The 15,698-nt window shown below is 34.3% G+C and overlaps 1 protein-coding gene across 1 annotated transcript; it reads left to right on the top strand.

Moving 5' to 3' along the window:
* Window positions 1-230: 230 nt before the first annotated feature.
* On the top strand, window positions 231-15,693 carry LOC140058626 (uncharacterized). Its single transcript, XM_072104318.1, has 8 exons — window positions 231-409; window positions 895-935; window positions 6,917-7,044; window positions 11,728-11,791; window positions 12,134-12,266; window positions 12,568-13,239; window positions 13,938-14,234; window positions 14,387-15,693. The coding sequence occupies exons 1-8, from the start codon at window positions 251-253 to the stop codon at window positions 14,444-14,446; spliced, it is 1,554 nt and encodes a 517-aa protein (XP_071960419.1). The 5' UTR covers window positions 231-250; the 3' UTR covers window positions 14,447-15,693.
* The last annotated feature ends 5 nt before the right edge of the window (window positions 15,694-15,698 follow it).

The following is a 15,698-nucleotide window of genomic DNA, read 5'->3' as shown; positions in this document are numbered from 1 at the left end:
GCAGCTGAGGTTCAAGTCTCTTTAGATTTTTTTTTAATATCGTTTTATTTTTTTTTTTCAAAGAGTATTAACATGAGTTTGAATATAATCATATTTGTATTTACTATATTATTTTTTTTAATGTGAGCGGCATCTGATATAAAAGAGTAATTACTAATACTGTATACGTAGTACAGCACCAATAACAATTCGAAGTTCGGTTTAAAAGATAAAATAGAGGGCGGCAGCAGCGTTATAGTTTATTTTCATCATGGCTGCGTCCATGCCTACCGTAGACGGTGCTTTTCGTAAAAAAGAAGAAATGGAAGAAAAGATAAATCTAGCTGCTTTACAACAATGTGACCCAAATATAACAGGCATTATAGCTACTGCTAGCCAAGTAGCACTTTATAGATTTACTACCGAATGGGTAAGTCAACTACTACATTGCCTATAGGCCTACCAGGTTGGCTAAAAAGCTAGGCCGAGCTTGACCCTTTTTGTTTGTTTTGATTTGGTGAGTGAAGTCGATATGTACCTGCAAAACCATGCAAACGAAACCTACCACCAATCGCAGAGCCTAGCAGAATTGGGAAAATGCAATATTTACACTGAGAGATGAAAGGTCTAATTAATTGATGATGACATGCTATAGGCCCTAATTAACTACTAGGCCTAGCTATAGAATTCTGGACACTCAGTATTGTATTTTCTAGGCCAGAGGGCCTACACATTTTGTCATTTTGTTTGTAAGTGTAAGTGTAGACTGACTACTACACAGGCCCTAGGCCTAAACCTAACTAGTAATAGTACTACTACTAGCCTAATGATCAAACAAAGTAGCTGTATTTATTCACGGTTGTCAAAACATTAGTCCTAATTGCATTGATTGTGTTTTTGTGATTGTGTTTTTAGGAGAAGACAGAAACAGAAGGAACGTTGTTTGTATATTCGAGGTAGGTTCATTAATCAATGGAATCTGATATAACTAAAAAATCTATACTTTCTATCAAAAACTATTATTATTTCCTATTAATTTAACTCAAAATAATTAATGTAGCCTAATCAGTAGTTAATTATTAAAATAAAGATGGGATGATAAATATTATTGGGAACACTATTACAATTTATATAATATACCAGGTAAACTCTAGTGCCTAAATAATATGTATATAAAAAAGTTCAAAATAATAAATTAATTATAAATAGCATTTGTAATGATTTATACTATATGCCTTGTATGCAAGTATAAATCACATAAAATGAACATCGTTTGTTATGCATTAAAAATGCAGAACTTATTAAATAAAATGAATATAATCTCACTGCTGTATTTAATGGATATCAGCAATAAAAACACAAGAAGTATGTGCTCCATTTATATGACTTTTACAATAAAGACATTTTTCATCCGAGAAAATTATAATTTTTTTTATGGTCGGCAAGGTAATTAAAATTCACACAGTTGTCTAAACGGGTACAGATGTAATTTAACACAAAGAGAATATGATTCTACTATTAATGTGGACATGGAATACTGAACATTATGTGACAGAACAAACTGGTCTGCTGACAATATAAGTCATACATAATGTATTATAAAGATATTAAATTGGAAATGTAATTTGCTTGAATAAAGTTAAATGAACATACAGTAAGAATGTTGTGCTTGGTTTTTATTGTCAAGATACTACTTATTATTTTGAAAGTGTTGGCTTAATTAAAGCAGGCTGTCAATTAAATTGCTAAATGGGAAAGTGATGATCAGTATGTAAGCTTTTCAAAACCTTCAAACCATATTGTAATTTGTAGTATAATTCAAACTGAAAAACTAATAGAACATTAACAAATAATTGAATCTGATTACAATCATAACTGCATACTGTTATACTGTACTGTATGCATTGAAATGATTTCAATGTATATAGTGTGCTGACAAAATAAGTCAGATGTTCTCGCTGTATACACTCCATGATACAAGTTCATGTATCCAAAGTCTGGCATTCTTCTCGGCATGTTGGTAATTAATTATTGCCTCATATATTAGGCCTGTCCATGATAAATTATCAAATTGTTCCTAGATCTCAAATATTATTTTGATTACAGACCATTTCACACCATCCTAGCCCTCAACTATCAAATGACTTGTTTCTGGGCCTTTATGCAATTAATCATGATGTGTGTACGTGTGTGATCAGCTGTTTTTATATTAGAGGGCTTGGTGCCAGGCCGCTAGGTGAAACACTAATTCCAGCTGTTACTGAGTCATATACTTATAATAAACTTGGGGTTTCTATCTAACAAGATCAATAGTCTTAATCTCCGTCTTAGTGGCTAACGTTAAACTGCTTTCTATACTGTATATGGGCACACAATATAATTTAAACACCATTTTTCCTATCTCCTTCTTAGTAGTGGCTAACTTTTAATTGCTTTCTATACTATATATGGGCGCACAACACAATTTTACATAAAATTTATTTAACAACGCTTAAAAAATCTATGAATCTAAGAAAATAAATCGAAACAATCTTTACAATCTGTGTGTTAATTGGTCGCTTTTCACTCGCAATTTAAACACCATTTTACCTAAAATTTATTTAACAACCCTTAAAAAATCTAAGACAATAAATCGAAAAAAATTTGAAAATTTACAATCTGCACGTTAATTGTTAGATTTAGCTCATTTGTTTACTTACATTGTAAGCGTTGGTACTAAGTGTTTAAGTACTTAGTTGTAAGGCCATCAACCTAACTATTTAATTAGTTAATAATGTGTTGGAACATAAACAAGGGCATCATGCATAAAATCAATTGTTAATAATTAATCGTTTTAACAGTATTTTACATAACATTTTAAAGTGGACCAATAAAAGTTCTTGAATCTTAATGGGAGGAGTTTGTATAAGATTACTTTTCCATTAATTTTCCTAGACAAAGGTCTTTTATGTTCTCTGCTGCTTCTCTTTGGAATTCTTTCCCTCAGCATACTACTACTAAATCAAAATCTATTGATATTTTTTTTAAAGAACGCATCTTTTTAACATCTATACAAGCACCTTTGATTTTTACTTCAGTTTAGTTAATAATAGTGCTATAAAAATACCTAAATTATTATCATTATAATGTTTTGAGTACCTGGCTCTGCCGAAGTAAGTAAAAATAAAAAGTAGTAGATTACTGAACCATTAATTGAATTATGAAATTCAACGTGTGCAACATGATCACTATATTAACAAAAGAAATGTTAATGTTCCCAATTAAGTATCAAATTTTTCAATAAATTATGGTAATATGTTTTCAAAATCAAATTATTGATTAGTACTTGGGTTTTGTTGTCCGCAGCAAAGAAGGCAATAATGTTCATGCATGCTGTAAGTTATCAATTAAAATACTTTAAGGAATTTTCTTTCAAAAGTATTTAAGTCTGGACTAAATTTGTGTAAGCTATGAAGTAAAATTTCTCAATAAAACAAGAACTTAAAAGAAATATTGATATTATACTCACCCAAGAACGTTTACTAAAACCAAAATCACACCAGAAATATATATCCACTGAAAGAATCTAAAAATAAAGACATAGTTTAGCAGGATCAAGTATTTACTTAAACTCCCTTGGTAGAAAGAAACCATTTATCGTAGCGTTAAGTACCGTCTACAACATCACTCAGGCAAGAACTGTAACAATTATAAACAGGCCATCGTGCAGCGTATATTACGACGTCACGGCTGCTTATTAAAATCAAATTACCCACGAATCCAATCTATTGTCCATGAATCAATAACGTGAATAACGATAAAACCCGCTGACGGGAAAGCAAAGAATTAGCCTTAGATGCCAAAATGATAAACATAACAAGCACTGGTATAACTAGTACACAACCGGCCTGAAAGTAAAATAACGATTGTATAACCGGTTAGTATGGTGTAACACAACAACAATGGTATAACTAGTACACAACCGGCCTGAAAGTAAAATAACGATTGTATAACCAGTTAGTATGGTGTAACACAACAACAATGGTATAACTAGTACACAACCAGCCTGAAAGTAAAATAACGATTGTATAACCAGTTAGTATGGTGTAACACAACAACAATGGTATAACTAGTACACAACCGGCCTGAAAGTAAAATAACGATTGTATAACCAGTTAGTATGGTGTAACACAACAACAATGGTATAACTAGTACACAACCGGCCTGAAAGTAAAATAACGATTGTATAACCGGTTAGTATGGTGTAACACAACAACAATGGTATACAACACGTATTATATGCTTGTTTGCCTGCAGTATTATTGTATACTCAGGGTGTTAAGTTTCATTTTAATATATGTACATTATGTAGCCTCCTATTGATAATAATATTCAATAAATTCATTGTTTCTTTGAATCTTTCTCCTTCAAATCAATGTTTATTTGTCTTTCAATTTTGGTTATTTGCGCATTTTCACTCAAGTCAGTTTTTATTATTATTACGTTATAAAAAAATGAAAAATCTATAAGCTCAAATAAAAATAAATGTTAGGTTTACGTGTTGAAATATATATATTTATGATTTAAAATATGTATTGATGAGAGGCTTTACTATTGTGAGAATGAGAGTTAAAAATGATGACGACGTCTGACATGCCATCTTGCAATTACAATAAAAAGTAACTGAAAGTAATCCAGCTCATTTTTAATTGGAAAAATATTTGTATAGCATACTCTGATAAAACTATTCACACAAAGAACAATAAATTAAACACCGCCACAAGTATAATGTGTCTATTTTGATATTGTGAAATAATTAAACAACATTGTAACTGAAATTTCTATAATTCAGTCAATATCCTTAAGTGTCAACAACCTTGTGGTGTCACAGTGATGTGAATGCGTTTAGCTGATTAATATGTAGTCAACTTCATTGATCTTGTAAAGCAATGTCTACACTATCAAACTTTATGTGATGTGCCCATATATGGACATGATGATGTCATATCACTACCATATTTGGGCATATCACCACCATATCTGGGCACATCAGACTTTTTTTTTAAACTAGTTTGACAGAGCTTTAGATTATCAAATACAATGAAGAATACGGTTTATTATTCACTTGCGCGTTTACTACTAAACATGCAGAATATTTTACTTGAATGTTTTTGAAGACCGAGAACGATGGTGCCTCATATCTTGGTGTCATTATTACCTCTCTTTATTTTAGTTAGGATAGTTAAGTCGTATTAATATATTCTTATTAAAAATATTAATAATTAAAAACAAAGAATTTTTGTCTGTTTTAATAAACAAGTTTAAGTCATGCTTTTACTATTAATATTGTTGTTTGACAACAATTTAAATGGCGTCCGTCGTTGAGAGTTATTCAAGGTGAAATCTAATTTAATTGTAATTACTATTGTACAATTCAAAGTGTTCTTGTCGTCACTGCCGGTATTCACTGGTTGTTTTTAATATTTGCTGACTTTTAAAAGAGCAAGCGAGGTTACAATTTGTTTACACACAAAAATAACACTTTCACAGTAGATATTAATAATAATAAATTTGGACTTTAAAGTGCATAACGCAAAGCCTCTATGCGGTTCACATAATATTTATTTTTTTGTCATGCATAATTAAAATAAAATGTTGGTCTTAAACAGAGTTGAAAGGTCAATTAGAGCAGTTATAAATATTGATTATAATAACATTGTAAATTATCCCATAAAAGTATCAATTTCTGAACTAATAATAGCACTTACAGGTTTAGCTGAAGCTGAAAGTCCAGTTTTTCAAGATAAATCCAAAAGATTTTCACCACAAAACAACAAAGTTAGATATTTTCCAATTAAAACAAAACAGTAAAATAAAATCTACCGTAATAGGTTTACTAAATCACAAAAAATTGATTCTGTTGCTAAATGAAAACACAGCACACAAGAAAGAAGCTTTAACTACAAAACATGAGACAAGAGATGAATCTGCCAATCAACTGCGGGTCTGCTTTGAGCATGCCCAGTGGGGCTTCAAGATTTGATTATGCATGGAAATATGGTCGTTATAAAAACAAGGGCACGTGGTTGGTTACTGAAACATAAATTGAATAAGAGGCCAAAGTTGCCTGAAATTAGTACCCCCTGGTTATATGATCTAACCAACACATCTAAACAAGCTTTTAAATTTGTCATTCATGACTTGATTATAAGGGCGGCCATTTTCACTCCCTGTTGTTATAGAATTTAAAGAATTCTACATCAGACATTTCTGGAATGTTACTATGACTAATTAGTTTCTCTCACTTGCCAACCATTCATAAAGTCTGGACATAGAAGCCTAGTTGCTGAACAATTATGAACCCAATTGGAATTTGATACCAAAATATAAAATGCTTTCTTAATTTTCAGACACATTTTTTTATGAATAAACGAAAGACATATTTGTTTTAGTTAACAGTAAATGTTGGTCTTTCTGCGTCATGAAGCCATATTGAATTATTAATTTGCCATGCATTTTTAATATCTGATTTGTGACTCTGTATAATGTATGAATTTTGAATTTATGTGACGCAAAAAAAAATTTTTTAAATGCAAGATAATATATTGTTAACAGATCTCACTGGAAATAATGCAATAATGGAAATAATTTAAAACATATAATTTCGAAAATACAAAGAGCACAACAGAGCACAATTAAAAATATTTAAATTAAATAAATAAAGTAAATATTATTAGATTTTTTATACATAATATATCTTCAATCCTCCTGTGGGATTTGAACCAGGTACCTCTCAATTACAGAGGGAGTGCCTTAACCACTAGACCACAGAGGTTCTTGATACTACAATAAGTAAAATTACAACCAAATACATTTCATCGCGCTGTTCATGGGTTTAAAAATATGTGCTTGCCATACTGTTTAGGTAACTTTCTTTTAATAAATTTTTTTTTTTCAGGTCAGCGATACCATATCATGGCTTTATGATTATGAATCGGCTGAGTACAGAGAATTGGACAGAACCAATCAACAAAGAATTAGAATTCCAACTACATGAACCATTCTTACTTTACCGGACATCAAAAGGTACTAAATGTTGGCAATGGCAGATTGATCACTAAGAATATTAAGGAATCGAGGATGAGAGTATTTATGTAGGGTGGGGAGAGTAGATTGTACTAATGTTGGCAATGGCAGATTGATCACCAAGAATATTAAGGAATCGAGGAAGGGAGTATTTATGTAGGGTGGGGAGAGTAGATTGTACTAATGTTGGCAATGGCAGATTGATCACTAAGAATATTAAGGAATCGAGGAAGGGAGTATTTATGTAGGGTGGGGAGAGTAGATTGTACTAATGTTGGCAATGGCAGATTGATCACCAAGAATATTAAGGAATCGAGGAAGGGAGTATTTATGTAGGGTGGGGAGAGTAGATTGTACTAATGTTGGCAATGGCAGATTGATCACCAAGAATATTAAGGAATCGAGGAAGGGAGTATTTATGTAGGGTGGGGAGAGTAGATTGTACTAATGTTGGCAATGGCAGATTGATCACCAAGAATATTAAGGAATCGAGGAAGGGAGTATTTATGTAGGGTGGGGAGAGTAGATTGTACTAATGTTGGCAATGGCAGATTGATCACCAAGAATATTAAGGAATCGAGGAAGGGAGTATTTATGTAGGGTGGGGAGAGTGGATTGTACTAATGTTGGCAATGGCAGATTGATCACTAAGAATATTAAGGAATCGAGGAAGGGAGTATTTATGTAGGGTGGGGAGAGTGGATTGTACTAATGTTGGCAATGGCAGATTGATCACTAAGAATATTAAGGAATCGAGGAAGGGAGTATTTATGTAGGGTGGGGAGAGTGGATTGTACTAATGTTGGCAATGGCAGATTGATCACCAAGAATATTAAGGAATCGAGGAAGGGAGTATTTATGTAGGGTGGGGAGAGTGGATTGTACTAATGTTGGCAATGGCAGATTGATCACTAAGAATATTAAGGAATCGAGGAAGGGAGTATTTATGTAGGGTGGGGAGAGTAGATTGTACTAATGTTGGCAATGGCAGATTGATCACTAAGAATATTAAGGAATCGAGGAAGGGAGTATTTATGTAGGGTGGGGAGAGTGGATTGTACTAATGTTGGCAATAGCAGATTGATCACTAAGAATATTAAGGAATCGAGGAAGGGAGTATTTATGTAGGGTGGGGAGAGTGGATTGTACTAATGTTGGCAATGGCAGATTGATCACCAAGAATATTAAGGAATCGAGGAAGGGAGTATTTATGTAGGGTGGGGAGAGTAGATTGTACTAATGTTGGCAATGGCAGATTGATCACTAAGAATATTAAGGAATCGAGGAAGGGAGTATTTATGTAGGGTGGGGAGAGTGGATTGTACTAATGTTGGCAATGGCAGATTGATCACTAAGAATATTAAGGAATCGAGGAAGGGAGTATTTATGTAGGGTGGGGAGAGTAGATTGTACTAATGTTGGCAATGGCAGATTGATCACTAAGAATATTAAGGAATCGAGGAAGGGAGTATTTATGTAGGGTGGGGAGAGTGGATTGTACTAATGTTGGCAATGGCAGATTGATCACCAAGAATATTAAGGAATCGAGGAAGGGAGTATTTATGTAGGGTGGGGAGAGTGGATTGTACTAATGTTGGCAATGGCAGATTGATCACTAAGAATATTAAGGAATCGAGGAAGGGAGTATTTATGTAGGGTGGGGAGAGTAGATTGTACTAATGTTGGCAATGGCAGATTGATCACTAAGAATATTAAGGAATCGAGGAAGGGAGTATTTATGTAGGGTGGGGAGAGTAGATTGTACTAATGTTGGCAATGGCAGATTGATCACTAAGAATATTAAGGAATCGAGGAAGGGAGTATTTATGTAGGGTGGGGAGAGTGGATTGTACTAATGTTGGCAATGGCAGATTGATCACCAAGAATATTAAGGAATCGAGGAAGGGAGTATTTATGTAGGGTGGGGAGAGTGGATTGTACTAATGTTGGCAATAGCAGATTGATCACTAAGAATATTAAGGAATCGAAGAAGGGAGTATTTATGTAGGGGGGGGAGAGTGGATTGTACTAATGTTGGCAATGGCAGATTGATCACCAAGAATATTAAGGAATCGAGGAAGGGAGTATTTATGTAGGGTGGGGAGAGTGGATTGTACTAATGTTGGCAATGGCAGATTGATCACTAAGAATATTAAGGAATCGAGGAAGGGAGTATTTATGTAGGGTGGGGAGAGTAGATTGTACTAATGTTGGCAATGGCAGATTGATCACCAAGAATATTAAGGAATCGAGGAAGGGAGTATTTATGTAGGGTGGGGAGAGTGGATTGTACTAATGTTGGCAATGGCAGATTGATCACCAAGAATATTAAGGAATCGAGGAAGGGAGTATTTATGTAGGGTGGGGAGAGTGGATTGTACTAATGTTGGCAATAGCAGATTGATCACCAAGAATATTAAGGAGTCGAGGAAGGGAGTATTTATGTAGGGTGGGGAGAGTAGATTGTACTAATGTTGGCAATGGCAGATTGATCACCAAGAATATTAAGGAATCGAGGAAGGGAGTATTTATGTAGGGTGGGGAGAGTAGATTGTACTAATGTTGGCAATGGCAGATTGATCACCAAGAATATTAAGGAATCGAGGAAGGGAGTATTTATGTAGGGTGGGGAGAGTAGATTGTACTAATGTTGGCAATGGCAGATTGATCACCAAGAATATTAAGGAATCGAGGAAGGGAGTATTTATGTAGGGTGGGGAGAGTGGATTGTACTAATGTTGGCAATGGCAGATTGATCACCAAGAATATTAAGGAATCGAGGAAGGGAGTATTTATGTAGGGTGGGGAGAGTAGATTGTACTAATGTTGGCAATGGCAGATTGATCACCAAGAATATTAAGGAATCGAGGAAGGGAGTATTTATGTAGGGTGGGGAGAGTAGATTGTACTAATGTTGGCAATGGCAGATTGATCACCAAGAATATTAAGGAATCGAGGAAGGGAGTATTTATGTAGGGTGGGGAGAGTGGATTGTACTAATGTTGGCAATGGCAGATTGATCACCAAGAATATTAAGGAATCGAGGAAGGGAGTATTTATGTAGGGTGGGGAGAGTAGATTGTACTAATGTTGGCAATGGCAGATTGATCACCAAGAATATTAAGGAATCGAGGAAGGGAGTATTTATGTAGGGTGGGGAGAGTGGATTGTACTAATGTTGGCAATGGCAGATTGATCACCAAGAATATTAAGGAATCGAGGAAGGGAGTATTTATGTAGGGTGGGGAGAGTAGATTGTACTAATGTTGGCAATAGCAGATTGATCACTAAGAATATTAAGGAATCGAAGAAGGGAGTATTTATGTAGGGTGGGGAGAGTGGATTGTACTAATGTTGGCAATGGCAGATTGATCACCAAGAATATTAAGGAATCGAGGAAAGGAGTATTTATGTAGGGTGGGGAGAGTGGATTGTACTAATGTTGGCAATGGCAGATTGATCACTAAGAATATTAAGGAATCGAGGAAGGGAGTATTTATGTAGGGTGGGGAGAGTAGATTGTACTAATGTTGGCAATGGCAGATTGATCACCAAGAATATTAAGGAATCGAGGAAGGGAGTATTTATGTAGGGTGGGGAGAGTGGATTGTACTAATGTTGGCAATGGCAGATTGATCACCAAGAATATTAAGGAATCGAGGAAGGGAGTATTTATGTAGGGTGGGGAGAGTGGATTGTACTAATGTTGGCAATGGCAGATTGATCACTAAGAATATTAAGGAGTCGAGGAAGGGAGTATTTATGTAGGGTGGGGAGAGTAGATTGTACTAATGTTGGCAATGGCAGATTGATCACTAAGAATATTAAGGAATCGAGGAAGGGAGTATTTATGTAGGGTGGGGAGAGTAGATTGTACTAATGTTGGCAATGGCAGATTGATCACCAAGAATATTAAGGAATCGAGGAAGGGAGTATTTATGTAGGGTGGGGAGAGTGGATTGTACTAATGTTGGCAATGGCAGATTGATCACTAAGAATATTAAGGAATCGAGGAAGGGAGTATTTATGTAGGGTGGGGAGAGTAGATTGTACTAATGTTGGCAATGGCAGATTGATCACCAAGAATATTAAGGAATCGAGGAAGGGAGTATTTATGTAGGGTGGGGAGAGTAGATTGTACTAATGTTGGCAATAGCAGATTGATCACCAAGAATATTAAGGAATCGAGGAAGCGAGTATTTATGTAGGGTGGGGAGTGGATTGTACAAAAGACATGTTCAATATATACTTTAAGAAACAGCTGCATTTTAATAATATGTCATATTTTCACAAAAACTGTTTTGTAATACAATACGCCATTTGATTGTTGTCAATGGTAATTATGCGTATCATATATAAATGTTTTTAATATTAATATGGAAAAGTTATCCTTACTTTTGTTTCTCCTAACAATTATTCTTTAGCCAATTTTATTGTACAGTAGCCTAATTTAATGAGTTGTCACTGGTAATTTTTGAAAATATTACCATTTAAATACAGTTAATATGTTTATGATATTACAGTATTACTAATTGATTAACAACCCGATATAAGAATGGTAGATTCCAAATTGTGTATGCTACTGTTGTTGGACATGGTAGGGCAATATGGTTGGATAGGATATAAGTATAATATATATATGAATCTGCTATACAGTTTTAAAATGTATTTATTTTTTCGTAGCTATTTTTGGTTTATGGTTCTATAAGCCTGAAGACTGCCATAATGTGTGTGAATTGATGCAAAGGTAATGGCTACACCAACATAATTATAATAATGTTCCAAAGATATATTCATTTCATTTATTTTTCACACATTGAACAAAAAAGAACAGACATAATTTATATACTTTAGAAAAGGAAAAAAAAGATACAAAGAGGACAATGTGTGAAAGGAGATCAAAATAAGTAATAATTACTTTAAACGTTGACCACCTGAAGGCAGTTGAGAAACAGATATCAAAGATTTTTTTCAGGAGGCCAAATATATGTTTATCACAATCAATAATGTAATTTAATAGTAATTGATATTAGAGTTAGAGACCTGTATAGAACAACCAATATAATAACCGATTCATTACAATTTTCAGCTTGACTGAAAAGGCCAAATTAGAAAAAAAGGTTCGACAACGAAGCATGTCTGAAAGTGACGGTGGTTATTCCCCTCGTGGTCCTGTTGATATACTACAGATGTTGAATAGAGCACAGAATGAATATCTTGAGGTAATATATATAGACAAAATAACAATTACCAGTGGTGGATCCAGGATTTTGAAATCGGGTGACCTAGGGCCAGAATCCGCCTATGATTAAAGTTGTTTTAACTGCCTCAATTTATGCACGACAGGTAAAGAACTGTTAAATTGAACTAATCAAAGATGGTTATAATAACACACAAGAGCTGGTAATAGATAGATAGATTGTATCCTCGATTTGTACACAGATTTGCTTGTGGAAAGTCTTCAAACAATCACTGTTCTATTATAAGAATATATTAAAATGTATTAATATTGTTTTATCATAGTCACAAGGATCAGAACAAATTCCAACAGGTGAACAAAGCACTGAGATGACTGGCCCGCTACCACCAGTTGCCATCAAACCAGAAAGCCAAGTAGATATGAGTAAAGTAAGACCAATGTTAAATCGATCGATATCAATGCAACATGGTCAACAAGCGGCACACTACGGCCAAGGCATTCACCCTGTCTTACAAAAACTTCTCTCACATCCAGGCGAGGGCGCTGTACCTTTGCCTGCGAACAATGTACACACTGTTGAAAGCATTGAAAAACTTCATGTTGATGAAGAAAAAACTATGAAACCAATTTCAGTTGGAAGTATTGAGGGTGTTATGAATGTTGGAGAATACATGGCGGCCAAATCACAAGACAAAATAACTGCTCCGTTACAAGACTTTTTGACTCAACTAAATATAACATCCATTTTGGACTCTGAATCAAACCTCAATAAAAACGTAGCTACGATAGAAATTGATGATACAAGTGGACAAGATATGTCTAGGAGTAAAGACTTTGATATTAATCAAGCGTTGTTAGCAAATTTGAAAGGAGGTAGTCAGCAGGCTAAGACAGGACCAGTACCAAGTCTAGGCCACATGGCTGCTATGAGTGTGGGGGCTGGCAATGCCCTCTTGTTAGGCCTTCAACAACAAGCAAACATGGACACAACAACAGTATGTTCTATGGTGTATTGTGTAGCCTTATTAAAGATTAAGTTTAAATTAAGACGGTGTTCCTCTTAAATAAGCATGCACTTAAAACACAAACTACTCTAGCATGACCTATAAACAATATTTATCAAAAATATAGTTTCTATAAGAACCCTGTTGGAATAGTCACCCTAAAAATATGATGATACAATGTCACTTAATGATGAACTTTAAAACATTATTTGTTTGAAAATTTTTCATCGTAATTTAGTGGCATATCATCTTTAATGTTTGCTAATCACACAGTACAATTGAACTTCAGCATAGATATGCTGATTTTGAAATTATAAGATCGTTTAATGTTGTACTGGTCCACATAATTAAGTTATATTAGTAGCTAATGGAGGAGGAAATGCAGTTTGAGAAAATTAATTTACTTTACAAATTGTGTCACCATTAAGCAAATACTGATGCAACTAGGCTAGACGCTATTGTCTGTTGTATGTAAATACACACAGGCCTGTATTTTAATAACAAATTTATGAGAAATATTGATCTAATAAACTATGATAAAGAATGGATTTAACATAATAACTGCAGCTATTATAATGTATCTATTGACCATTTGTAAGGTACATAACAATTTAATTGTTTACTGTTGATGCACATGAACTAACATATCAATTTGAAGATTTAATGTTTATTAATTTACATTTTTTCAGAAACCAATCAGCTCAGCTCCGCTTCTTTTAGCACCGAGTGCCTTCCGACCGAGGGCCGCTAGCGACACGCCAACATCAAAGCCTTCTACCACCAGCTTACAGTCCCCTGCAGCACCATCCTCTATACCTCCAATAGCTTCCTCATTTACCCAAGCAGAGAAGATGACATTGTTATCAAGTAGCCCACAGAGTCGTGACATGCGACAGCAGCAATCGTTTCTATCAAAGCCGGTAGATGCTGGTCAGCAGGTCCTTAATAGAGAACAATTCAGAGATGCCTTTGTTCATCTATTACAGGTAAATCTCTACACTTTGAATATTACTGCAGTACACAAACATTACACAGACAATACTGTATAAAATTAGGAAAGTTTTCTCCGATTAATCATACAATAAAAACAGTACTGGGTATGATCAACCACAGCCAATTAATTGTTTTCTTCTTTCAGACGGACTCAACTTTTGTTGATAAACTGTTCTCAAGTTATTTACAAACGGCTCAGAAGTAAACAGTCATTTTCTTTCCAAGATCCCACGCTCATTTATGCTTAGAAAAAGGACAACTATTATGCACCCAATCAGCCAATAAGCACAGCCAATCAATCCAATCAGAATTACCCAATAAAGGTATCCACAAGTTTGTTTTGTAGAACGTAACAGAAGTCATAAACGGTTAAAAGTTACACCAAGCACGAAAGTGCATTATAACAATAGTACTACTGTATTATTTTAAATATTCTTTATGAACACTCAAATAAATCTGCATTACCATTATATCTATGTGTTGTCATGATTATTAAAAAGACTATGATTCAATGCAAATAATAGGTATGTATGGATGAGAGTGTCCACCCCTGTCATAATGTTGCACTGTGGATGAGAGTGTCCACCCCTGTCAAAATGTTGCACTGTGGATAAGAGTGTCCACCCCTGTCATAATGTTGCACTGTGGATAAGAGTGTCCACCCCTGTCAAAATGTTTACACTAGCATTATTATTCTATGTATAAGACTTGTAAACATAACAATTATTCCCTCAAATAATAGCACCATGTGAATGATAGACGTAATAATTATTTGACGGATATTGTACTCTAAGCGTAGTGAAATAATTGAATGTAACAGACAATGCTATCGTGTTACAAGGGGAATATTAACAATCCAATCGAGTAACCTTGAAACTTCTAGTTGCAAAATGTAAAAGCCATAAATAATGAAGAAAAGCTTTCAACCTACATATTGATTTGATAGCTAATTATATATGTACATGGCTAATGTTATCTAATATCAATGTTGGCTTGGGAGATGGAGGGCTACCAACTATAATAATATCCTGTATTTATATAGCGGATAATGTTGTGAAATCTCTAAGCACTGAACATTATTACCCCAGTCATTTTTTTGGATCAAACACGTATGGAAACATACTCCCATAATGCAGCTAGTAATCAGCGCAAAGTTGTGTCTTGATCTAACCAGGTTCCCATTTATACACCTGGGTGGAGAGGGGCAAACATAAGTAAAGTATCTAGCTATAGGTGTTACACGTCCATTCCCCAATATAATTGTCTCTCAACTGGGAACAAAAATGCAGTAAACGACTCCCATTTAAAAGGATAATATTTTAGTTGACGTGGTTTGATTTTGCTAATAGTAAATTTGCTACTAGTAAATTTGTTAATACAATTTTATTCATTAGTGAGAATATACTGTTGTTGCATATGCCATTTCGTACCACAGACATATGGAAACAAGATTAAAG

The sequence above is a fragment of the Antedon mediterranea genome, chromosome 9, assembly GCF_964355755.1.
Source record: "Antedon mediterranea chromosome 9, ecAntMedi1.1, whole genome shotgun sequence".
Classification (NCBI taxonomy): domain Eukaryota; kingdom Metazoa; phylum Echinodermata; class Crinoidea; order Comatulida; family Antedonidae; genus Antedon; species Antedon mediterranea.
This window is presented reverse-complemented; position numbering and strand designations above follow the sequence as displayed.

Bases quoted from the DNA above. Each gene is read 5' to 3' on its own strand.
- LOC140058626 (XM_072104318.1), top strand. From the start codon at position 251: ATGGCTGCGTCCATGCCTACCGTAGACGGTGCTTTTCGTAAAAAAGAA. The intron at 7,045-11,727 runs GTACTAAATGTT...ATTTTTTCGTAG, and splicing joins ACTTTACCGGACATCAAAAG to CTATTTTTGGTTTATGGTTC. The intron at 13,240-13,937 runs GTATGTTCTATG...ACATTTTTTCAG, and splicing joins CAAACATGGACACAACAACA to AAACCAATCAGCTCAGCTCC.